The sequence below is a fragment of the Cupressus sempervirens genome, chromosome 2 (genome assembly GCF_028749045.1).
Source record: "Cupressus sempervirens isolate cs-2001-9-10 chromosome 2, ASM2874904v1, whole genome shotgun sequence".
NCBI classification, from domain to species: Eukaryota; Viridiplantae; Streptophyta; class Pinopsida; order Cupressales; family Cupressaceae; genus Cupressus; species Cupressus sempervirens.
In genome coordinates, this window is record NC_143119.1 from 423037262 (window position 1) to 423063089 (window position 25828).

A 25828-nucleotide genomic window follows, 5' to 3' on the forward strand; every position below is an offset into this window, starting at 1 on the left:
GTAACTCGCTACTACAATGATTCCGACTGCTACAGTGCCGCGCAACAGGAGTTTGTTGTTACCATGTTGAATCTCAAGACCATATCTTTCAATGGCGTCAAGATTTCCAGCTTGAAGGGATTTCATCCTTCAAACTATTGAGATATAATCTCCAGAATATTACCCAATTTCTTTGATATTTCCAAGCATTCTTAAAAGAAGCTCTTCCATTTCTTTTATAGTGTTCTCACAAGAGCTCCATCCTTTGTTTTCTCAATGTGGGATAAAACATAACTCCCTTTATGTAACTTATGTCTCCAATGTGTTATAAAATAAAAGGAACTCTTTTAATTTAAATATTTCCCACAAACTATAGTCGATGCATTAATAAAGTTAAATATTTAAATTTAAATTTATAAAATAGCTTTATCAATGCATAACAAATCTTATCAATGATAAACAAGTCTTCTGGTCGATTTTAAACAATTACCATTGACATACCGTTGCCACTGGATGTCCGCCCATGTCCAAGATGACTTACTATAAATAGTAAGTATGCCCAAAGTTGCCTCAAAACCCCTCAGAAAGACCTGCAACTGAAACTATCTAGGCCAAATGGCCTCTAAGCCCCTTTAATGTCCTGGTTAGCCTACGGGACCATGGGGAAATAGGCTAACGACAACATCATGCAATGAATGCTAAAAAGGGGACATTACAATCTACTTCATTTTTCTATATTTTGTTTTCTATGTTGAACTTGAACATGATGAAATTTTATGACAGCCCTCTAGCCTTTGGGCATATGTAGATTTGCACATTTTTATGATATTGTTCACTGCTAAACTTATATTTAAATCTTTTTGTTCATATATTGATATGCATATTGACAATTAAGTACTGTAATTGGTTATTATTTCCTAGATGGCATTCAAGTGTTGTATGTTAAGGTTCTATAATGTTTAAATGACATGCTTTGTGCTTAGTTTCATATGAATGACATGTATATTTGCAATTTTCAGTGTATATTTTAAAATTTCCCTATATATCTAGCTGTCCCCGTTCCCCGTCCCCAAAATCGCCAAAAAAAATGGTCATCTCGGAAACCCGTCCCCCGTCGTCCCCATCCCGAAAACTCGGGGGAACATAGCTCTATACCCTTTAGTGTTTCCACTGTATCCAACAAATATACCTTTTGGATGGTTCTAACTTGGTTCTTTTTCCTTTAGGTATATGAATGTAAACAGGGCAACCAAATATTCTGAGATGACTTAGATCAAGTTTAATTCCTGTAAAGGCTTCTTCAGGGGTTATGTTTTCTAGGATTGAGTGTGGGCATATGTTTTGAATATATACAGCAATATTGGTGACCTCAACCCAGAATGAGAAGTGTAAATTTTGATCATGTAAGATGGCTTTTGTTGCTTCAACAATGGTTTTGTTTTTTGTTTTTGCTACTCCATTCTGTTGAGGATTATAAGGTACAGTATACTCCCTCTTAATCCCAACACAGGTGCAGAAACCTTTGAAATTTTTAGAGGTGTATTTGCACCCATTGTCTGATCTTAGAGTTTTTATTCTCTTTGACGTCTGATTTTCCACAAGTGCTTTGAACTCTTTATATTTCAATAGAACTTCATTTGATTCTATGACTTTTAGGAAGTAAATCCAAGTTTTCCTAAAAAAGTCATCAATAAAGATTATGTAGTATGAGTATCCTCCTAGAGAGAGTGTTGGCATAGGTCCACACAAATCAGTGTGAGCTAGTTCCAGTGTTGATTTAGATTTGTGTTCACTTGTGAGAAAAGATCTTTTTACATTTTTTCCCTAGAGTGCATCCTTTACAAATGCCTATATGGTTTGAATTTAAGTTAGGTGTTCCAGTGGTGATTTTTTCTATATTCGGTAGTGCACTGAATCCAAGATGTCCAAGCCTTCTATGTCATATTTCATTAGGGTTTGATACTTCATGATTTAGGGCTTGCTTTTGAATGTTAGATAGTTTATATAGAGTTCCATCTCTAAACCCTATGGTGATGGCATTCTTAATGTTAGAATTTTTAGGCTAGTACAACGCTTCGTCTTCATTAAAGGTAACATGGATACCCTTCCTCTACAAGTCCTACGATGGATACTAGGTTCCTTTTTATGCCAGGTATAAAGAGAACATCTTTCAATTTTAGAGTGATCATGGTTCTTAGTTGTATAGAACAAGTCCCAATTCCTTTTATTGGATAGGTGGAGTTGTCTCCAATGGTGACTCCTTTAGTGAGATAATTTTCAAAAGTTTCAAACTTATCTCTGAATCCTATTATGTAACGAGATGCACCACTATCAATTATCCACACATTTTTGTTGGAATTCATCTCACTTGATAGAGCTAAGTAGAATAGTGGATTCTCTTCCTTTTTAGTTTCGGCTATGGTGGCTAGAATTTTTTCCCGTTTTGGACAGAATTGTAAGTATGTCCTTGGTGAAGTCTTTCCTATTATGATTATTGTTTCCTTTTCTTTGGTCATTTTTCTTCCCTTTATGTTTAAATTTTCTCTTCTTCTCTTTGTTACTAGAGATTGAGAAAAGAGCTTGATTTTCTCCCTCTTGGTTTGAAATGATCCCTCTAGAAATTAGTCTTGATTCTTCTAAGATGCAATCATTTTTAAGTTGATCAAAGGTTGGTATTGAAGGTCTACTGGCGACTTGGATAAATGCTTCCCAAGATATAGGTAGCCCTCTAAGTGCTATTATGGATAATTCTTGATCTTCAACTTTATTTCCGATAGATGATAGTTGATTCTTTATTTTGGAAATTCTTCTAAAGTAGGATGAGATTGACTTTCCTTTATTCATTTTTATATTCATAAGTTGATTTTTTAATGTGAGCAATCTACTTGAGTTATTAATCTCAAATCTCTCCTCAATTGTTTTAAATACTTCAAATGCTTTCTTTAGATTTGATATGAATGGGAGAATGTGACCTTTTACCAAATCAACAATGATTTTCCTGGCTTTATTATTTCACTTTTTCCAAGTAGATCTTTCTGCCTTGTTTTCAGGTATTGAAGTGTCTTCTTCAATAAATGATTCTAATTCCAATTCTTCGAGAATTGTTGTAATTTGAATTCTCCATGAGAAGAAATTTGTTGCTCCTTCGAGCCTATCCTCCACTCTAACATTATTTTCCATGATGTCACTTTTATTTAGTGATTGTGATTTGAAAATTTGTGTTCCGAAAATTAGCAATCTCTCTACCAATTAGGCTCTGATACCATGTTAAAGAAAACAGATCGATTTGGTGGAGACTGAACTAACTGATATTGACAGAAATATTGTACTGATTAGAGTATTATTCAATTTCTTTTTGAGAATTCTGATATATATTTGATTGACTTTCTTTTGCAGTTCTATTATGCTGATGAACAATAACTCTGACTTTTGATGGGAGCAGATCTCTTTCAGACTATAATGGATATATATGTTGCAGACCTTATTGCAGACTGTGATTTACATTGCCTTTGTTATTGATGGTTATCAGCAGTCTTTGAAGGCATATTAATACATTGAATAACAAGGCATATTAATACATTGAATAACAAGGCCACGCAGGGGCATGACTCTACGTGGTAGGGTCACATCCAATAACACTTGTGACTGTAGTTGCATATCACTTGCCATTTCAATGTAATATCATTTTCAATGATGGTCGATACTTAATTGACATTTGGTCTTCGATCAAGCCGATACTTATCATGATTTTAGTAATATACTTTTGACTAATATATATATATATATGTATGTATGTATGTATATATGTGTATGTGTATGTGTATGTATATGGACATATGTATATTAGATCAGACTTTCATATATTAGATTTTCATCAACACACATATATATTAACATATATTATATAGAATTGGCTTCAATTCACTATGAGGCTAAATTTCTCAACACAAGTGCCTTCAAAAAGCAAACCAAGTAAGGATGACCTTAGGTTATACCACAGTTGCTACTTGTTAGAGATGGCATGATCAAATCAACAGAGACCAAGCCTTGCCCGATAATTCTGAAATAAATTAAGGCTTAGACAAAGAAGAAACTAACATACCCTGAATGAATTTTCTCTGCAAACATCATTCTTTCAAACTTCATCTGCTTACCTCCATGTACTCTAAAACTTAACAAGTTCTTCACATCCCAAAGAGAAGTACAAAAGGAAGCAGCATATGCATGTTTTCTTAGAAGTCTTATGGCTTTATCGAAATGAATAAAAAATCATTATACCATTCAAAGGTGCTGGAAGAACTTCTGGAAAATCAAAACGGCTAAACCGTCCAGGTTTGTTTGGCATAGCAAATATCATGGAATGCTCCTTCCACTGCAATCTATCATTGATACCAAGCTCTCCAAACAAGTTTTGCACATTAGGATAAGCTCCAACTGGATAACAACCATACAGAATATGAGGAGATGATTAAACAAATTTTAACAAGTATCAAAACTAGATATTCATCTGTAAACTAAAAGCATTTCCTTTCATCTTTTTAAGAATTATTTTCAAGTGTTTGGCCCTAATATAATACTAGGAGAATATGCTTTGATAAAATGAAAGGGAGTTGAGACCTTTTAACAACATATCAGATTCTTTCATAAGTAAAAAAATGTCAGTAAGAATCACTGTGATGAATGCTGGATAGTTCATAGACTGATTATCAATATGCAAAAATTTGAAACAACTTAACCATAATGTACAGATTACCAAATTTTTCTTATGTCTGTCAGACCCGTTGAATCACGGAGTCAAGTTATGATTCTTTTGTTGTCACTAGGCATGGTTCAAAAATTATATTATTTAATTGTTTCATAAACAAACATAACCAGACAATTCCATTTCCATAATCTTTCAATCAACAAATGTTTCAATAATTCATATTCCTTATTTATCCCAAGATATTAGTTTTTTCTGGTGAAAAACTGAATGACCTACAGATACAGTTCAGAAAAGAATTTTTCATAATTAAGTCCATCAAAACCATAGGGGACACGTCCCCGTGGAACACTGAGTTTAATGTTTAAAAATCAAGATTGGAAAAGAGATATACTGCAGTCTTCAACAGATTCATAAGATTTCACCAGGATCCACCTGGCTGCAATCCTTCTCTAATCAGATTCAATATATTGACACTAATAAAGTTTTGGCATAGAGAATAATTCATTAATTTATTGCTACAATAATATGTCATTCAATGGCATGACTTGTATTACAATTTCATCCTTTATTTATAATAATGAGATAAAGGAGATAATAAAAAAAATTTCTAGCGGAACTTCAAGAAAGGCAACTAGGAGAACATAAGTGCAAAAGGATACACAAAAAAGTACAATTGTATGTAATGTTCCTGACCTCTATGTGCGTGCGACAAACAAGAATATGGTTCCTGATTTCTGTTGGGTATTAACATGAAGTACGGATACTAAAATTGGGGCTGTACAATAATGTTGGAGGGGAGTAGGGACGATGCTGGAGGCCGTTTGGTAATGTTGGAGGGAAGTAGGGACGATGCTGGAGAGCGTACAATAATGCTGGAGGGGAGTAGGGACGATGTTGGAGGCCGTTAGGGATGATGCTAGAGGTCATACGGTAATGCTGGAGGGGAGTAGGGACAATGCTAGAGGCCGTATGGTAATGCTGGAGGGGAGTAGGGACAATGCTAGAGGTCGTTCGGTAATGCTTGAGGGGAGTAGGGACGATGCTGGAGGCCGTACATAATGCTGGTGGGGAGTAGGGACGATGTTGGAGGCCGCATGGTAATGCTGGAGGGGAGTAGGGACGATGCTGGAGGGCGTTCAATAACGCTGAAGGGGAGTAGGGACGATGCTGGAGGCTGCACGGTAATGACTGGATAGCCGTACGGGAGATTATGTGACCATACGATAGAACTATGTGTTTGTACGAAGGGGATGAGCAGGTCATACGGTGTCAGAGTGTATGGGTAGGGAGTGATGGAAGCCGTACGGGTAAAGAGAAAGCCATACGGAAATGTCTGGATGCCACACGTTACAACAATGGATGCGAAATTTATTCATACACAAGTAGATCGGATACAAGATTAGAAACTGGAATACAAATAATTTCTTCAATATATGCCGAAAGATGGTGCTTCGATTTGCCAAATCCGAGCAAAGTGCAACACCCAACAAAATAGTGTGAGGGTTGAATCCCACCAAAACTGTACAAGCCAAATAGGGAAGATCTTTCACTTCCAAAATGGAGAACAACAGAGAATCCCAACTAGAATTCACAGTACAAGAGAAATAATCCAAATCGCATACTAACTACAACCTACATGCCATGCTTAAATACCCTTCGGATAAACATCCCGAGGGTTTACAAAAATAGCCGATGGCCAACACCTACAAAACAAATAAATAAAAATGAGTCCGAGATTTACTAAATCAATCGAAACCCCTAAATACAAACATTAATAACTTGGGCCCCAAATTAATTAAAATTGGGAACATTACATTGTAATAATGAAAACTAACTCTAGTCTGACTCACTTATGGATATTCATGAATTTATTTCACAATTGTGTTGCACTTTCATTAAAATGAATGTAGACCCGAGGAAAATGAAATAAACTATACATTGATGGTCAAGAGATCGAAGCATTCAAGCTCTACAGGGGAGTCCAACAATTTGTCAAGATGAAAATAAGATTGCAGGGAATATCTCTACTCTCAATAGAAGCAGCAATATATGTTGTATCTTTCACAACCAACTACAAATAACCTGCATGCATGGTTCAAGAATAATTGGAAAATGCATGGATAATACGAGATGTAGAGTACACCAATAGGATGCTCAAGTGTTATCTTTGCCAACAAAAGCAATAGCAACAGAATTTCTTGAAGGACGTATATCTTTCAAATTGTTGGCACTTTCATGAAACTTGGCACCAAGCATTTTAACCTTACCAAAGAATTGCCAGAAACAGCACTTTTGATCAAATACTTTTTTTTTTAAGTCTGTGTCCCCTTCCTAACTGTTCAGCAGGGTGATTAATCATTAGCCCATTCAGTTGGGTTCATGAAAAATATTGAATTAAGGCTACGGATCTTGGGAGGCAATTGATCTAGTAGGTTGCAGTATTAGATATTTATTAGGTCTTTGGCAGTTATGATGAGCAGGTATTTCTGATGAGCTTTCACACACATAATATTTTTAATGGTTTAGTTAGTTTTGGGCACTGACCGAGCAAATCATCATACGTTCTATTTTTAGACAAGTCAGTGGAAGTAGTGAAGTTTATTGGCTTGATTTTTAGTATAGTCTGGTGAGAATAATTTAAATAATGACAAGAAAAAACTTTATAAAGTTGAATATTTGAAAAGAAAAAACCTTATAAAGTTGAATATTTAACTTTATCATTATTTTGTATATTTTAAAATTAAGACTTTTGATCTGCAAGGTTAAAGTCAAATGCAAAAATTTAATGAAGGGGGATCTTTGGAGATAAGAGCACTTTTTAGTCTTTGATTTTCTTTTAATACTTTTTAAAGCTAATTGGGAGAGGCTGATTCCTTCTAGGAACAATACAAAAGAGAAAGTTGGAGCTTATTTCTTTGATGCTGAGTTTGAAATTCTGATATTGCTATTGCTCTTGGAGGAGATTTCTTTTCTCGGGTTTATGAGGATAAAACCCTTTGCAAGCAACATTCTCCACATTGTTAAGAGAAACAATCTAAAGAATATCTTGGTGATTTCATCTCATAGATCACTGGTGGGCATATTTGTGAAGTTTACTTTTGAAAGAGGAATTTGCAAATTTGATTGTCCAAACTGGAAGGATGTTTTTGAAGAGATTGTTTGATGTTGTGACTTTCTTGGCTGGCAGTATTACAAGGTAATTGGTAAATACTTGCTTATAAATAACAGAGACCGAAAGGTCAATTTATACAAAAGAATGAGACGATGTTTCCTTAGGAAACGATCGTAAAGAATAGAAACATTCTATTCCAGAGAAAGCAAAAAACGAAAGCAAACTAAAGCTAAAGATATTTACAAGATAACCATTAACTAATAATAGGCGTCTTATCTATTATTGTAATACCCTCCCTTAATGGTTAATCTATCTAACACACCAAGCTGTCCTCTGAATTTGACAAACTTATCAGGACCAAGAGGCTTGGTGAGAATGTCTGCAGTTTGATCTGTGGTAGGAACATACTGCAGATCTATAGTCTCGTCTTCAACCAACTGTCGTATGTAATGACAATGAACATCCACATGCTTGGTTCGTTCATGGAAGACTGGATTCCGTGCTAACTTGATAACGCCTTCGTTATCAACAAACAGAGTAGTCGGTCCTGCTGGTGACATCTGCATATCCCCAAGCATCCGACGAAGCCAGACAGCTTCACATCCTGCCTTAACAGTCCCTCTGTATTCAGCCTCTGTAGAAGAGAGAGAAACTGCCTGCTGCTTCTTGCTGGTCCATGTGACTGCACCGGATCCCAAACTGAACACATATCCAGATGTTGACTTTTTATCATCAACAGAGCCTGCCCAATCTGAATTTGTGAACCCACTGAGTTTAGGATTAGAACTCCGAGAATACAGAAGTCCATAATCAGAAGTGCCTTTCACATAACGAAGCACACGCTTTGCTGCCATCCAATGATCAGCCTTAGGAGCTGTCATAAAGCGTGAAATATAGCTGACTGCGAAGCTGATATCAGGCCTAGTAGCAGATAGGTAGATGAGGCTGCCTACTAGTTGCCTATACGTAGTATCATCAACGGAAGGAGAATCAGACTTGGCTGACAACTTGAGACCTTTCTCCATAGGTGTAGATGCAGGTTTGCAATCCTGCATTCGGAATTTGTCTAACAAGGCTCTAGCATATTTGGACTGAGAGATGAATATACCAGAAGACTGTTGCCAAACTTCAACACCTAAGCAATAATGCATAAGCCCAAGGTCAGTCATATCAAAAGACTGGCATAAGTGTTGTTTGATTCCCTGAATCAAAGATGCCGAACTGCCAGTGATGATCAGATCATCCACATAGATAACCAGAAGGATGATGTCACTGTCAATAGTCTTAATGTACAGATTTGAGTCTGAAGAACTCCTCTTGAAGCCTTGATCACTGAGGTACGTATCAATCTTCATGTACCATGCCCGAGGGGCCTGCTTCAAACCATAGAGAGCTTTTACCAATCTGAGAACCTGATAGTCTTTACCAGCAACCTTGAAACCAAGAGGCTGCGTCATGTAGACCTCTTCATGGAGATCACCATTCAGGAAAGCACTCTTTACGTCCATCTGATGGACCTTCCAGCCAAACTGTGCTGCCATGGCTAAGACTAATCTGATGGTGCTCATCTTTGCAGTAGGAGCAAAGGTCTCCTCATAATCAATGCCCTGACGCTGAGAAAAGCCCTTTGCCACTAAACGAGCTTTGTACTTATCCAAAGTACCATCTGATTTGTATTTGATTTTGTAGACCCATTTGCAGCTAATGGGTTTCTTCCCTGGGGGAAGATCATAAAGGACCCAAGTGTTGTTCTTCAGCAGGCTTTGGTGTTCAGATTGCATGGCCTGTTCCCACTCTGGAATTCCTTTAGCCTCGGAATATGTTTGAGGTTCAAACATACTGTGAATGTTGGCCATAAGAGCAAAGTTAACAGAATCTATAGTTTTGCTCTTTTTTCGAGTAGTTCTCCCATCAATGAGCTCATCATCATGAAGATCAGCAAGTGTCTTAGCCCACCACTTAGGCCGGAGAGGAGAATGACCAACAGTAGTACTAGGAGATGCTTGATCAGCAGGATCCTGATCAGAAGAATCTGGATCAAACTCAGGTGAAGCATCTTCAAAACGAGGTGATCCTGCAGGAGAAGCCGGAGGTGGTTGTACAGGTATCACTGGCAGGACTGGAGCTGTAGGAGCTACTGGAGCCCTCCCATCAGGTGGACCTAATGGAAGCCGAACTCCCAAATCATGAACCTGCATAGGCTGGTCTGCTGGATCAGGAACAGGAGAAACAGGCATGAATGGTCCTCGCTGCTCATCAAAGACTACATCGCGGCTGTATATGAGACAAGATGTCTCAACATCAATAAGGCGGTAGGCTTTGTGAAGACTGCTATATCCAGCAAGCATCAGTTTCTGACTCTTGGCATCCAACTTGGTGCGTGAAGCATCAGGGATCCAAACAAAAGCAAGAGAGCCAAAAACCTTCAGGTGACTGATTCTGGGCTTGCGACCTGACCAGGCCTCTTCCGGAGTTTTACCTTTGACCGCCACTGTGGGTGACCGGTTCAACAGATAAACTACAGTGTTAATTGCTTCTGCCCAAAAACGCTTCGGAACATGTCTGTGTTCGAGCATGGAACGAGCCATCTCGGTGATTGTCCTGTTCCGACGTTCAACTACACTGTTCTGTTGTGGCGTGTGGGGTGTGGTGAACTGGCGTTGGATGCCATGTGTATCCAAGAAGCTGGAGAAAACATTAGAACAAAATTCCCCCCCATTGTCTGATCTAAGAGTAATAATAGATATCCCAGACTCTTTTTCAACTAAGGGTTTAAACTTCTGAAATACAATAAATGCATCGGATTTCTTTTTAAGGAAATACACCCACATTTTTCTACTGAAATCATCTACAAACAAAAGAAAATACTTGTACCCAAGAACAGAAGGAGTGACCATAGGGCCGTAGATATCAACATGAACAAGCTGAAGTACTTGAGAAGCTCGCCAAGAATCGCCACTGGGGAAAGGTGTGCGATGTTGCTTCCCAGCCTGACATGCGTCACAAACTCCAAGGTGTTGGGTTTGAATCTCTGGCAAACCAAGAACAAGCTCATCCCGAGCAAGTTGTGAGAGATAATGCACATTTAAGTGCCCATATCGCTGATGCCAAAGTGAGCTGATGGAAGATCGCCGAGCAGCCATAGCTAAGTCCTGAGAATCACCAGAATCAGTAAGTCTGAAAAGACCATGATCCTCAAGACCAACTGCAATAGTAGACTTAGTCGCCCGATCAGTGATGGTGCACTGATGTGAACTGAAGGTGACTGCCAAGTGTGGAGAATGTCGCAGCAACTAACTGACCGAGAGTAGATTTAGTTCCATCCCTGGAACGTAGTACACATCAAGGAATATGAGCTTCCTCCCAACAGACTGAATTTGAATGTTGCCTTTACCAACAACCGTGTACTCTTCTCCACCACCAAAGATAACAGAATCTGAATAAGGCTGGTAGTCAGTAAACCAGTCTCTGCGGTGAGTGAAATGTCGAGAGGCACCTGAATCAATGTACCAGGCAGATGACTGTACATGATCTGCGGGTCTTTTAGCCATGAAGGCATAAAAGGCAGATTCCACCTGCTCAGTGTGCTCTGCACTGTTCGCTTTGGGTTGCGAACCTGATTGCTTAGACTGGGCAGCTAAGCATTTCCAACATGCAACCTTCATGTGACCATACTTGTGGCAATAGTTGCATTGAATGTTCTTCTTTTTGGTACCATCGGATGCTGGAGCAGAAGACTTCTGCTGAGATGGTTGCTGAAACTTGCCCTTATCCTTCTGAAAGGATTTCGCAGCAAAGGCTTGCTCAATGGAGGTTGAACTGGAGCTGCTACCGAACTGTTGTTTCCACCGATCTTGCTGAAGTAGCAGGGTGCAAAGATCAGTGAACTTTAGATCAACACCAGTAGATGTGATGTTGAGAGTCTCGATAAAATGCTCATAGGAATTTGGTAAACTCCGAAGAGTGATTACCACAATATCCTCTTCCTCCATCTTGCGACCGATGGCAAGTAACTGATCACGAATTTCCTGAATCCGATTCAGGTGTGCCTGGAGCGAGGTGCGCTCATCCATGACAATAGAAAACAGAGTGTTTTTCAAAAAGAAGGCTCTGCTCTTGTCGGAAGTCTCATGAAGACCTTTTAGATGTGTCCAGATTTCGGCCGCTGTCTTGCCGGATGGAATCTGAGAAAGCTAGTCATCAGCTACGGAGAGTTTGAGAAGCATTACTGCCTCTCGATTGTTCAGATCCCATGTATCTTGATCAGGACCCGGAGAAGTCGGACGCTGCTTAACACCCAGAACAAGTTGATCGGTGTTTCGATATTCGAAGATTGCGATGATGCGCTGCTTCCAGGTTCCATAATTGCGACCATTGAATTTGGAATTATGCTCAAGCAGAATATTTGTCAGAGATGCCATGGCACGTTTTTCAATGAAAAACTGTGAAAATCTGTGAAGGCACGTTCTTTGAGGCAAAAATATGGAAGACCCAGAAGAATCAAAGGACCCAAAAGAGAGCTCGAAAAATCCAGAAGGAATCTACTGTCGTTTTCTGAATCTGCTGGCTCAAAAATTGAGGCACCCAGAAAAAACGGACGACAACCCAGTTGAGCTCTCGAAAAACCCACCACGAATTTGCAAACAAAAAAAAATTTCGACCCCAAAAATTAGGGTTTCGAAAAAAAACGGCCCTAGCTGAAAAAAGCTTGAAAAAACTTCAGATTTCTTGATGAAAAATGGTCGAATCTGCTTCCCAGAGCACGATGACAGACTGAGACGGCTAAGAGCATGAAGATTTGATACAGAAACATGCAGATTTTCACCCCAAAAATGCGAGTCTTCAAAAAATGGCCACGATTTCCACGCGATTTGCAGACCCGTAATTCGGGAATTTCTCCAAGCAGAAAAACCCTAGGTGGGTTTTGGAGAAATTAGCTGAAATAATTTTGGAAAAATTTAAACAAATAATTTCAAGAAGAAATTATAAATTTTTCTGAAAAAATTTAAGTATTTAGCTCTGATACCATATTACAAGGTAATTGGTAAATACTTGCTTATAAATAACAGAGACCGAAAGGTCAATTTATACAAAAGAATGAGACGATGTTTCCTTAGGAAACGATCGTAAAGAATAGAAACATTCTATTCTAGAGAAAGCAAAAAACGAAAGCAAACTAAATCTAAAGATATTTACAAGATAACCATTAACTAATAATAGGCGTCTTATCTATTATTGTAATAGGCAGTACCCGTTTCAGAGTGGTGTTAAGTTTTTGGAGCCCTACTGAAGGTTCGGTATTGCGGGTTTGGTTTGGGAGAGGCATCAGGGTTATTATTGCTTTCTATTATAGCTTCATCAGAAAAGGAACTCATTTATGGATGCGGTGTCCATTCTTGGGACCTTGCACGAGTTGGTTGCAAGTAGAGAATTAATAAAGCTTATCCAATTTTCTAGGTATGTTTGAAATAGATATGTAATGTATTTGGATAACTGGGTTTCTCTTACATTTGAAATTTTTGCATTTTCAAATCAAAAATGAAATCTGCAATTTTCAGCTATATGTATATTTGAAAGTTGTCATATTTTTAGGTTGTTTATTTGCTGCAAGTTACTTTATTATTTGCAGATTATTTGTCAACTTAAATCATTGCAAAACACATTCAAAACATTATGATATCAAAGTGATATATCCTGCATTCTAGAGGGTACAATATGACAGATTTCTGACATTTCAGGTTGGGAACAATCACCCTTTCTACATGAGTGGTGGCATCATCAGACGAATAGCTGCATTTCAAAGAGTTGGCACAGCTGAAGCAATGGGGCTATACATCTGTTTCTGATTTTCATGACTTGGTGTATTGGTTACAAATATTTCAGAGAGGAGGCTGATGGTTCTTTTTGAGAATGGATTGACATATCATTAAGGCTCTCAATCCACCTACATTGCAGGAGGCTATTGGAGAAGAAAGAGATATGGAGGCTTCTACTTGTACAACAAAGTTTCAGTCCAAAGGATTCTCTCACAAGAAGGAAGGACAAAGACAAGAAACACTTCAATGGGGAGTCACACCAGCCATGAAATGATTCCGATAGGTTCGTCAGTAAGTATTTAAATGACCTGAGGAGGAATAAATAAAATCTTCAAACCCATAAGTTAAGTGCAGTGTGAAGGCTAAAATTAAGCAGTCAAAGTATATTTCTGCTAAGGAATCTACAGCAAAAAGATCAGGTCAGAAGTCTGGTTCAGAGAGAAGAGAAGAGGAAAACACATTCGAAGAAGAGTCCAAAGACAATGGAACTGTTGCATGACTCTCTTGCGCTCAAAAGGCAACATTTAAGACGAGAGGTGTGATACAAAGGCAACGGATCATCTTTGATTGATATAGGAGCTACGCATAATTTCATTGATGAAAGTTTGTAGCCAATAAATGATTGCAAACTAAAGAGCACAATGTGCTTAAGGTGATGGTGGCCAATAGGTATGTGCTTCATTGTACTCAAAAAATCTCTAACCTGGTCATACAATCAGGTGATTATGAGCTGAAAGATTAATTCTTTTTGGTTTTGGCCACAATGTGTTATTCTTGGTATGACATGGATGTTATCACTTGTGGAGTTCCCTTTCAACTTACAAGAGTTGGAGAGGAGATTCAAGCATCAAGGAAAGTAGTACCTAGAGGACTTTCAGATGGATAAGATAAATTTATTAATGTCCAACAAGTTGGATCAATGAGAGTGAAGAGTAAAAACAAGGGGTAGCCCACAAAAGGAACACCAAAAGTGATCAATGAACATAGAACAATAAACAAACAGAAAAAGATAGAAACTTGAAGGACGGGGTTGTAGGGGCAAGTAGGGAACCCCAAACCACTGAGAGAGAATAAGAAGCCAGAGCAACGAAGAAGAACCACAAGACCAAAGGATAATTCATGGTAGTAGTGCAATGCCATCGTTGAATGCCCACTCGACTAGAAGAGGTGGATCTCTGAGTGCAACCTATGCAAGGTCCCATGGAACAAGAATGATAGGGAGAAGCCAATTGTCTTTTGGTGCCACACATGGGGGAGTTCAAGAGAATAAGAAGGTATTGAGCCGATCAGACTCAGGGCACAATGGAGCACTAAAGAGAATGGTCTCTGAGCCAAATAGCTTCTTGTAAGTAGAAAGCAAGACATCTCTGGTCTGTGAACCTGAAAAAGGTGGAGGGGGACTGAGCCTCTCTAAAAAGACAATACAAATTTCCTCTAATCTCACAGTAAACAAGGTAGTGAAAGATAAAGAGCTCCTCCAACTCAACCTCACTGAGGTTGCAAAGCTGGCATACTCCACCACTTTTGTCCAACTGGTAATCAATCTCAACTGAAGGCAATGGGATCCCACTCTGAAAGAGCCAAGAAAGATCCTGAGAGAATGTGGCCAATGGTGAGAGATGTATGATGGATGAATAATGAGACCGTCATGTGACTCAAGGATATACTCAACATAGAAGGGCATCTTGGGGCAAAGACCTCTATGGGGGTTAACCCAAGTGGTATGCATGTACAACCTATAGATGTTTGATCCGATGCAAAAGATTCAGTTGTAAAGAACTAAAGCTTGAAGTTCAAAGGTTTGTAAAAGAATGCCCAAGACATCAACAAAAACAACATGGAAACACATATCCAGCTATTCTATTACAGCCCTTGCCCATACCAAACCAAAAATGGGAGAGCATTTCCATGGATTCATAACAGACCTACCAGTTGCTCAAGGTAAAAATTCCATCTATGTTGTGGTTGATAGATTGACTAAATTTGCACATTTCTTTGCCATATTAGCTACATATACAGCAGTGCAAGTAGCATATATTTTTTAAAAGAAATTTTCAGACTCCATGGGCTGCTCTGGAACATAGTAAGTGACAGAGATAGTAAATTTGTGAGTTTATTTTGGCAAGAATTTCTCAGGTTGGGTGGAACCAAGCTCACTCCGAGCATTGTTATCATCCACAAAGTGATGGTCAAACTAAAATTGTTAACAAATGGCTGGAAATTTACTTAAAGGAATTTTGTTTCAGGACAGCAGAAAGCATGGGTGAAGTGGTTGCACATGAGCAAGTATTGCTATAACTCTACCTATCACATGTCCATTAAGATGTCGCCATACATGGCCTTTATGGTGTTTTGATGGACAATGAGGTACCCAAAGCTGTGGATTTGTTGCAGCAAAGCATGGACATCGTAAAATAATTAAAGGAAAATATCCAACAAGCTCAGAACCAGCAGAAACAATATGCGGATCACCATAAAATAGAGAGAGAGTTTGAGGTTAATGATTTGGTGTATTTAAGATTGCAGCCTTATAGGCAATCTTCTCTTAAGAAAAGTGGAGTTGAGAAGCTTAAGCCAAGGTTTTATGGGCCTTACCGAGTGGTCAAGCAAATTGGAGAAGTGGTTTATGAGCTAGAACTACCTTCAAGCAGCAAGATACACAATGTATTTCATGTGTCTAGGCTCAAGAAAGCAATGGGACACAACCTAACCCATCAGTAGTCTTGCCACCATTAGATGTTGAAGAGAGATTGATCTTAATCCCGGAGGCAGTCATTGACACCAATGAAAGGACTCTCAAGAAGCGAGTGATTAAAGAATACTTGGTGAAATGGAAGGACCTACCAATGGAAGATGTGACTTGGGAAAATGAGCAGATTTGGCTTCATCCAGCTCTGAAATTGCTTGAGGTCAAGCAATTTTTGGGGAAGGAGGATTGTGATGTCCCCCTCTAATTTCAAAGTAGTTCAGAAGAATTTATTAAATGCTTTTTTTTTCAACCTCTTTTCTTTGCATTTAATAAATTACATGTATGTATATGTGTGTGTGTGTGCACACGCACATGCTCCAAGTTAAATGATTTGGTTATACATATATATAAAGTGAAGAATAAAACAAGACAAAAGAACAAGAGGGAGCGCTAGCCAAGTATGGCTATGTAGCTGAGGAAGTCAAGGAGTTTGGGCATTACAGCTCGGTAACCCTTAATTTAGGGGGGATTTTTTTGGACAGGAATTTGGACAAAGAACAAATTGTATTGGTTGGGCTGTTGTAGGGAAACAAAGGCTTGTCTGTTTGGGCCTGTCTTTGGCACAGAAAAAACATGCTCGGGAATGGACTGTTGACAGGAGAAAATTGAGACAGACAGAACATCTTTCATGGCCGTGTAACTAGATTGGCTTGTCACCGGTGTTAGACAGGCCTTGCCAGAAACTAGTAACTATCTTCGGCATTGAGATATATGCCCGGGATAGCTGGCGAGTGAATTAAACTACTTGTGCAGTACTGTCAGATGAAGAAATAACTGACCTACACAAGTGTTGGTTTGGAGACCATGCAGGTTCAAAGATTGAGCAAATTGGAGAAGAAACAACACATATTGTGAATGAGAAGCAGACAAACACGGAATGCTATCTATGAAAATTGCATGAAGTGACACTTAATCTCTATCATGGAGAATCAACAAGATAATGATAGTGCACAACCATTACTGAGTCTTGACTTACAGCCAAGGGAAAAACGGAGGAATGACTGAAACAGGCAGAGTCACCAGTAGGGAAACATGAGCCATAGATGTTTTCAAGAGTAGCAATAGGTGAACGGAAGTGGTAATGCAGTTGAGAGACTGAGGTGTTAAATCAGGCGCAGGAACGACTCAAATTCAATAATGTTTGCCAGCATTGACAAATCAATGAGTAAGAGGAGGACTGACAAGGAGCTATGCAACAAGAGTGAAGGGAGTTATTGTAGACAAAATCGAGAGACCCTCACAGATTGGAAGATTACTTCAATAGCGGTAAAGGATTATATCTGTGGGAGAAACTAACATTCTGGGTACATGCAGAGGCTATCAATGTCGCACTTGGGGCTTTTAGGAAGATTGGCAAGTGTCGAGTAAGTCCTTGATAAACAATTGTTTTTCCATGAGCTGTGTGACTTGTTTGGGGTATGCATAACTGACAGGCAAGGGATTGTTATTTAGATTTATTACTCAAGCTTATTATTATTGTTGCAAGCCATGTACAAAAAAATACTCGTCTGTTTGGGCCTGTCTTCAGCACAGAAAAAACATGCTCGGGAATGAACTGTTGACAGGAGAAAATTGGGACAGACAGAACATCTTTCATGACCATGTAACTGGATTGGCTTGTCACCGGTGTTAGACAGGCCTTGCCAGAAACTACTATCTTCGGCATTGAGATGTATGCCCAGGATAGCTGGCGAGTGAATTAAGCTACTTGTGCAGTATTGCCAGATGAAGAAATAACTGACCTATACAAGTGTTGGTTTGGAGACCATGCAGGTTCGAAGACTGGGCGAATTGGACAAGAACAACACATATTGTGAATGAGAAGCAGACAAACACGGAATGCTATCTATGAAATTTGCATGAAGTGACACTGAATCTCTATCATAGAGAATCAACAAGATAATGATAGTGCACAACCATTACTGAGTGGTGACTTACAGCCAAGGGAAAAACAGAGGAATGACTGGAACAGGAGGACTCACCAGCAGGGAAACATGAGCCATAGACGTGTTCAAGAGTAGCAATAGGTGAACAGACGTGGTAATGCAACTGAGGGACTGAGGTGTTAAATCAGGTGCAGGAAGGACTCAAATTCAATAATGTTTGCCAGCATCGGCAAATCAATGAGTAAGCGGACTGACAAGAAGGAGTTTTGCAACAAGAGTGATGGGAGTTATTGTAGACAACATCGAGAGCCCCTCACAGATTGGAAGATTACTCCAATAGCAGTAAAGGATTATATCTGTGGGAGAAACTAACATGCTGGGTACGAGCAGAGGCTATGAATGTCACGCTTGGGCCTTTTAGGAAGATTGGCGAGCGTCAAGTAAGTCCTTGATAAACAACTGTTTCTCCATGAGCTGTGTGACGTGTTTAGGGTATGCATAACTGACAGGCAAGGGATTGTTATTTAGATTTATTACTCAAGCTTATTATTATTGTTTCAAGCAATGTACAAAAAAATACTCCTGTGTTGATGAATTGTTTTAAAAAGTAGAAACAGTGAGACTTAGTTGCTTCACCTTACTGTTGTTGAACTTGATTTTGTACAAATCGTAAACAAGCATTAGAGCCTTTTACAAACTGAGAGGTTATTTAGATGAAATTTTTATTAAAAAAATGGACTGAACAGGTTACTGGTAACAAGCAGTTTTAATCTATTCGGGGTGGCCTATTATAAAGTCATTTGATATACTTGGTTTGTTTAATTTCTCTCTGAGTAGCTTGAGAGCTTTGGCTTTCATTTACAAGAAATTTGAGGACAAAAATCCTTTCTTGGTGGTTTGGACAGAAACCCAGATCCATCTTTTGTGTGGATTCATCCAGAACTCACCATTGTGCTCATTATCAGATTGCTAGAAATCTCTTTGGAGGGTTTGATAGCATTTTGGCATTGAGGAAGTGCTGGAAATTTCATTTATTTGCAAATCTATGACTGCAAGGGTTTGGCGGAAATTTTGGAGAGTCTGGCATTATCAAATTGCAATCAGCATTGTATTTCAAACCTTCCAGTTATCAACAGAAATTTCAGACTTGTTGGAGTTCAGATTTGAGTTTGTTTCATCATCATATGGTCTTCTACATTGCTCATCTCATTGCCATTGGAGTTATGCATCATCCAAGTATGTTGTAATTCTTGAACAATCAAATACTTAAGAGTTGGTACTTGTTGCTAAAGTATGATAAATATTAAATACCATATCAGACTTGATTTATCAGTAATCAGACCCCATATTTCATCAATAAAAGGTCCTTTTAGTATTGTTAAGTTGTTTTTATATTCTCTCTTATTTGGTACATGTTATTGCAACACAATTCAATCCAAAATTTGAACAACAAAAGTCAAATACATATAAAACCCAAAAAATCAGAATTCAGAGGTTTACATGACACGTGTTTAGCAAAATGTCAAACATTCAAAATTTGGAAAAAAGAGGCAGAATTAGTAAGAGTTTTTACATGTGGTGATTGATAGTTCATCAAAATTCGCACTCTCTTTTGCTATTTCAGTGACATATACAGTGGCAAAAGTAGCTGATTTGTTTCTTAGGAAGATCTTTAGATTGCATGGGATGCCCAAAAGTTGTTAAGTATTTAACATGATAATCTCCAGGTCTGGAAGTGCAGGTCGCACTTAATCTTCTCATTCTAGATATCTACGAATGGCTTTATATACTCTCTTTTTTTCTTATTGTGAGGCGGTGACTTTCCAGATTAATTTGCATCGATACTAACCTAACACAATGTGCGTGTTAGTTGCTAATTTTAACTAGTCTTATAGTCGCCGATTCATGAGAAAGGTTTATGAAAGCCAACCAAGGATAGGGACATGCCCTTTGAGGGTAACATCTCTTGGTTTAGATATTTAGAGGGATGGTGATGCAGTTTTGAAGGACACACAAACACAATTCAGTCTGCTCCTTCAAGCATCTATATCCAGTAATAATATTGCAGATAAACTCCCACATAATATCAGATCAAGATTGATTATTCTCAGTTGTAATCAGAGTTAAAGAAGTACGGTATTAACCTCCTAAGGATGGTTGATAAAGTCTGATCAAAGCATAAAATTTGCAGATTATTTACAAGGTATCAAAGCTCTGGTAATCGAACCTAGGCTCTACAAAATTTCAGTAATCACACTTTGTATACATCTAGCAACAATCTCCTATCTTCTATGGCATACACAATCAGACCCGAGGATAGGTCTAATGGGAAGGAACATTTTGATGCTTGGAAATTCAGAATCATGATGATTCTTGAAGCGAATGATGTAAAACAAGTTGTTGAGAGAACATCCACACAACCTTCAGTTAAACCTCACAAATCCATCTGGAGCAGAGGAAATAGAAAAGCAATTCAAATCATATTAGATGAAGTAAAAAATGATATCGTACCCATGCTTACAAAACATCAAAGTGCATTTGATATGATGAAAGCATTATGAAATGCATATGAGATCAACAATGCAACGAGGGTTCTCGCACTAAAAAGGCAACTAAATCACATTCAGATAAAGAAAGGAGAACAAATGAATTCCTACTTCCTAAGGGTTGCTGACATTAGAGATGAATTGTCAAGAATAGGAACCATTATTAGTGACACAGATTTAACACTAATGGCTATTGATGGATTACCTGATTCATGGGAGACTTTTGCACAAGGAATAAGTGCAAGAGACAATCTTCCTGACTTCAACAGACTAAAGAATGATTGCCTTCAAGAAGAATCCAGAAAACTAAACAAAGGAGGGAAACTGAAAATAGAAGATGAAGAACTCCATGTTCTTAATACAAATTCTTATAAGGGCAAGAAAAAGAATTTCAAGAAGAAAAAGGGAAATCAAAAGAATGGAAAACCCAAGAAAGATTTATCAAAAATAAAATGTGAAAAATGTGAAAAATTTGGACACTACAAATCTAATTGTCCTGAGAATTCTAAACAACAAGCAAACTGTACTAATGTTACTAGAGAAGAAGATACCCATGATCCTGAGAATCGGGTATTATACTCATCACTATCAAATGAAATTTCAAGTAAAGCATGGGTAATTGATAGTGGATCTTCTAGACATATAATGGGATACAAAGAAGCACTAGACTCCTTTTCAGAAAAGGTTAATGACGAAGTCAGCATTGGTGATAATTCTACACATTCTGTCGAAGGAATTGGAAATTGCACTTTGAAGCTAAAATCTGGAAATTCTCTTCTTCTCAAAGGTGTACTCTACGTACCAAGAATTAAAAGAAATCTAATCTCAATTACAGTGTTCGAAGATGATGGGCATAATGTTGTATTCGTGGATGGTAAAGTGTTAACTTGGCCAAAGAATTCCTCAATCAAGAAAGCGAAGTTGATAGGCCAAAGAAAAGGATATTTGTATCAACTGAATAAATAATCCAGCCGACCTATTCAAGCCTTAATTCATGAAGTAGCAGACATAAATGAGATATGGCACAAAAGCACCTAAATTTCAAAACCCTATCAACGATGGAGAAGATGGTTACTGGGTTACCTAAACTAAATAAAGACCACTCTAGTATATGCAAAGGGTGTGCTCTAGGTAAGAACACCAGAAGTCCATTTCATGATAGTACTAGAAAAACAAATAATGTGTTAGAATTAATTCATTCAGATTTATGTGGACCTATTTCTGTTCCTTCTCTTGGAGGATTTTGGTATTACATTTTGTTCATAGATGACTACCCTAGGAAAACACGGATTTACTTCTTAAAATGCAAAGAATCAAAAGAAATCCTAAAGAGATTCAAAGAATTCAAGACATTAACTGAAAAAATTTTGGGACATAAAATTAAAACCCTTAGAATTGATAATGGAGGGAATATACCTCAGACTTGTTTAAAAGTTTTTGTAAAGAATCAGGGATTTAGAGGGAGTACAATGTTCCTTATAATCCATAACAAAATGGGGTAGTAGAAAGAAAGAATAGAACAATTATAGAAGCTGCTAGAGCTATGATTTTTGATCAAAATCTAGAATATTATCTTTGGGCAGAAGCCTCTTGTACTATAGTATATATTCAAAATAGAAGCCCTCACTCTTACCTTAGAGATCAAACTCCTGAAGAAGTATTTACTAAGGTCAAACCCAATATAAGTCATCTCAGGATTTTTGGGTGTCCTGTATATATCCATGTTCCAAAAGAAAAGAGAACCAAGTTGGAACCCTCTGGGAGGAAAGGTATTTTTGTAGGGTATAACGAAACATCTAAGGCATACAAGATTTTCATACTTGGACAAAAAAGTATTGAACTAAGTAGGGATGTGATTTCTGAAGAAGATCTTGCATTCAAAAGAGCCCTAAGTTTTGAAGAGCCTTCTCCTTTATCTAGTTCTAAAAGAAATAGTGAATCTAGGTCCCAAAGGAAGAACTTAGAAGAAATTGAAGATGAAATTCAAAACCTAAATCTTGAAGAAAATCAAAATTCAAAGAAAAGACCACTTTGGGTCATTAAAACAATCGAGGCAGCTCAAGACTTTGTTGCACCTTCTGGAACAGTCAGAGAAAGCAAAAGACCTAAAAGATTCTCTAATTATACAACAAACATGAGTGATTTGTCCAAAACAGAACCAACCAATCCTTCTGATGCTATTAAATATATAGCTTGGAAAGAAGCTATGACAGAAGAATACCAATCTATTATAAATAATGATGTTTGGGAAATTGTTCCAAGACCTAAAGGAAAATCTGTTGTTTTTTCCAAATGGATATTTAAAATAAAGCATGTTGTTGACGGTAGTATTGAGAAGTATAAAGCCAGATTTGTAGCCAGAGGATTTTCTCAGAAAGAAGGGGTTGATTATGAAGAACCCTTTGCTCCTATTGCCAGATATACCTCAATAAGAGCAGTCTTAGCAATTGCCAGATTGAAAGGATGGAAGGTACATCAGATGGATGTAAAAACAGCATTCTTAAATGGAAATATTACAGAAAAAGTATATCTGGAGCAACTTGAAGGATTTGAACTCATGATCCTAACAATTTTGTGTGCAAGCTCAAAAAAGCTCTCTATGGGCTTAAACAAGCTCTAAGGGCTTGGTATGAAAGAATTGATAAGTATCTCATCGGCTTAGGATTCTCCAAGAATGAAGCCGATCCAAATTTATATTATAAAAGAGATAAAGATGATATGATAATTTTGATATTGTATGTTGATGATTTATTAATCACAGGTGATGATTATCTTATAGATCAGTGCAAGAAAGATCTAACTAGAGAATTCGAGATGAAAGACTTGGGGCTTCTCCATTACTTCCTAGGATTGGAAGTACGACAGAATTCTGACAATATCATACTTAATCAAAAGAAGTATACCTTAGATATTTTGAAGAGATTTGGAATGTGGAACTGCAAGTCTATGTCTTCTCCAATGGAGACTAATTTACATAAACTTAAAGAAGCAACAGCAAAATCACCCTCCATAGATACAGACAGAGGATTGGGTCCCTTATGTATTTAGTAAACACAAGACCGGATATTTGCTATGCTATTAATGTCTTGAGTCAGTTTATGTGTGAGCCAAAGGAGATTCATCTAGTTGCAATTAAGCACATTATGAGATACTTACAAGGCGCTCTTAATTTTGGACTCAAATATGATAACGTTGATTTAGATTTGCATGGATTCACCGACTCAGATTGGGGTGGAAGTGTTAAAGATAGAAAAAGTACTTCAGAATGCCGTTTCAGTTTAGGATCAGCTATGATATCTTGGATATGTAGAAAGCAATCCTCAATAGCTCACAGCTCCACGGAAGCTGAATACATTGCAGCAGCGATCGCCTCTCGAGAAGCAGTCTGGCTAAGGAAGTTACTTGTAGGATTATTTGGGCAAGCCATTAATCCTATGATTATTCATTGTGATAATCAGAGTTCCATCAAGCTTTCAGTAAATCCATTTTTCCATGACAAGTCTAAGCATATTGAAATTCCTTACCATTATGTAAGAGATATGGTAGACAAGAATTCTGTAAAATTAGAATACATTTGCACTGCAGATCAGACAGCAAACATTCTCACCAAACCTCTATGTAAAGTAAAGATAGACCAGTTCAGGAGAAGACTTGGTATGGTTGAATTGTAATTCATTTGTATTCTTCAAATTATTAATAAAATAATTTATTTGTCAGGCTATTGACTATTATGGGCTCCACCATTTGTATTCATTATTTCAGAGGTGACGATCTCTGAAATGATGAACACTTATATATAAAACATTATGAGAGGTGACAATCTCTTAGATAATGTGCTAAGCAGTAGAGTTCTACTGTAAGATCTAGATGAGTTCAAGATCATATTGTGAGGTAGACATTGCTATGTCTATGAGTCACAATTTGGATAAAGGAAGAATTTTAGTATTCTCCAAGTTTATCCTGTATTCTGGTAGATCTTAAACTCGGGATCTCATTGTGATATAGAAATACCAGTTTCTATGAGTCACAACTTGTGTCTTATCACTAGTAGCAGTGATTTGTCATATCACAGGTTTAGTAATATAACAATGTATTATGTGTTCTAAGAAGATTCAGACAGATATAGAGTATTAATTCTTGATTATTCATTTGTATTGATGTTGCTAGATATAATATCTCTCTGTATGATTATCAACTTAAGAGGGAGTGTTAATTTAACATGATAATCTCTAGGTGTAGAAGTGCAGGTCGCACTTAATCTTCTCATTCTAGATATCTACGAATGGCTTTATATACTCTCCTTTTTTCTTATTGTGAGGCGGCAACTTTCCAAATTAATTTGCATTGATACTAACCTAACACAATGTGTTAGTTAGTTGCTAATTTTAACTAGTCTTGAAGTCGCCGACTCGTGAGAAAGGTTTATGAAAGCCGAGCAAAGATAGGGACATGCCCTTTGAGGGTAACGTCTCTTGGTTTAGATATTTAGAGGGATGGTGATGCAGTTTTGAAGGACACACAAACACAATTCAGTCTGCTCCTTCAAGCATCTATATCCAGTAATAATACTGCAGATAAACTCCCACATAATATCAGATCAAGATTGATTATTCTCAGTTGTAATCAGAGTTAAAGAAGTACGGTATTAACCTCCTAAGCATAGCTGATAAAGTCTGATCAAAGCATAAAATTTGCAGATTATTTATTGTGAGTTGTAGGGACAAGTTTCTATTTATCTTTCGCTAGGAGCTCTTGTGATGTCCCCTTTCTGAAATAGGATTAAGCAATAATAATAATAAAAACTAAGATATTTAAAAAATTAAAATATGAAATAATAAGATTACAATATAGCATAATTAAATTTAGTTAAGTTAATGAAGAGTCAACAGGTATAAAATAAAAAGTTGTGACTCACTCAAACATGAGATATAAAAAGGGAGAAAAGAACTTCATTTAAAAAGGGAGAGAGAGAAAGGAGAAGGAAGAAAAAAGGGAAGGTGTGAAGTAAAGAATAATTGATAGAAGAGGAAAAAGA

The 25828-nt window shown here is 37.6% G+C and overlaps 1 protein-coding gene across 1 annotated transcript in view; it reads right to left on the bottom strand.

Moving 5' to 3' along the window:
• The window catches only part of PDS3 (phytoene desaturase 3), a 206270-nt gene that overhangs the window by 173111 nt on the left and 7331 nt on the right, over positions 1-25828 (bottom strand). Inside the window, exon 5 of the mRNA XM_089813998.1 lies at positions 4258-4413. Coding sequence (XP_089670124.1) covers positions 4258-4413 — 156 coding nt within the window. The remainder of the gene's footprint in view (positions 1-4257; positions 4414-25828) is intronic.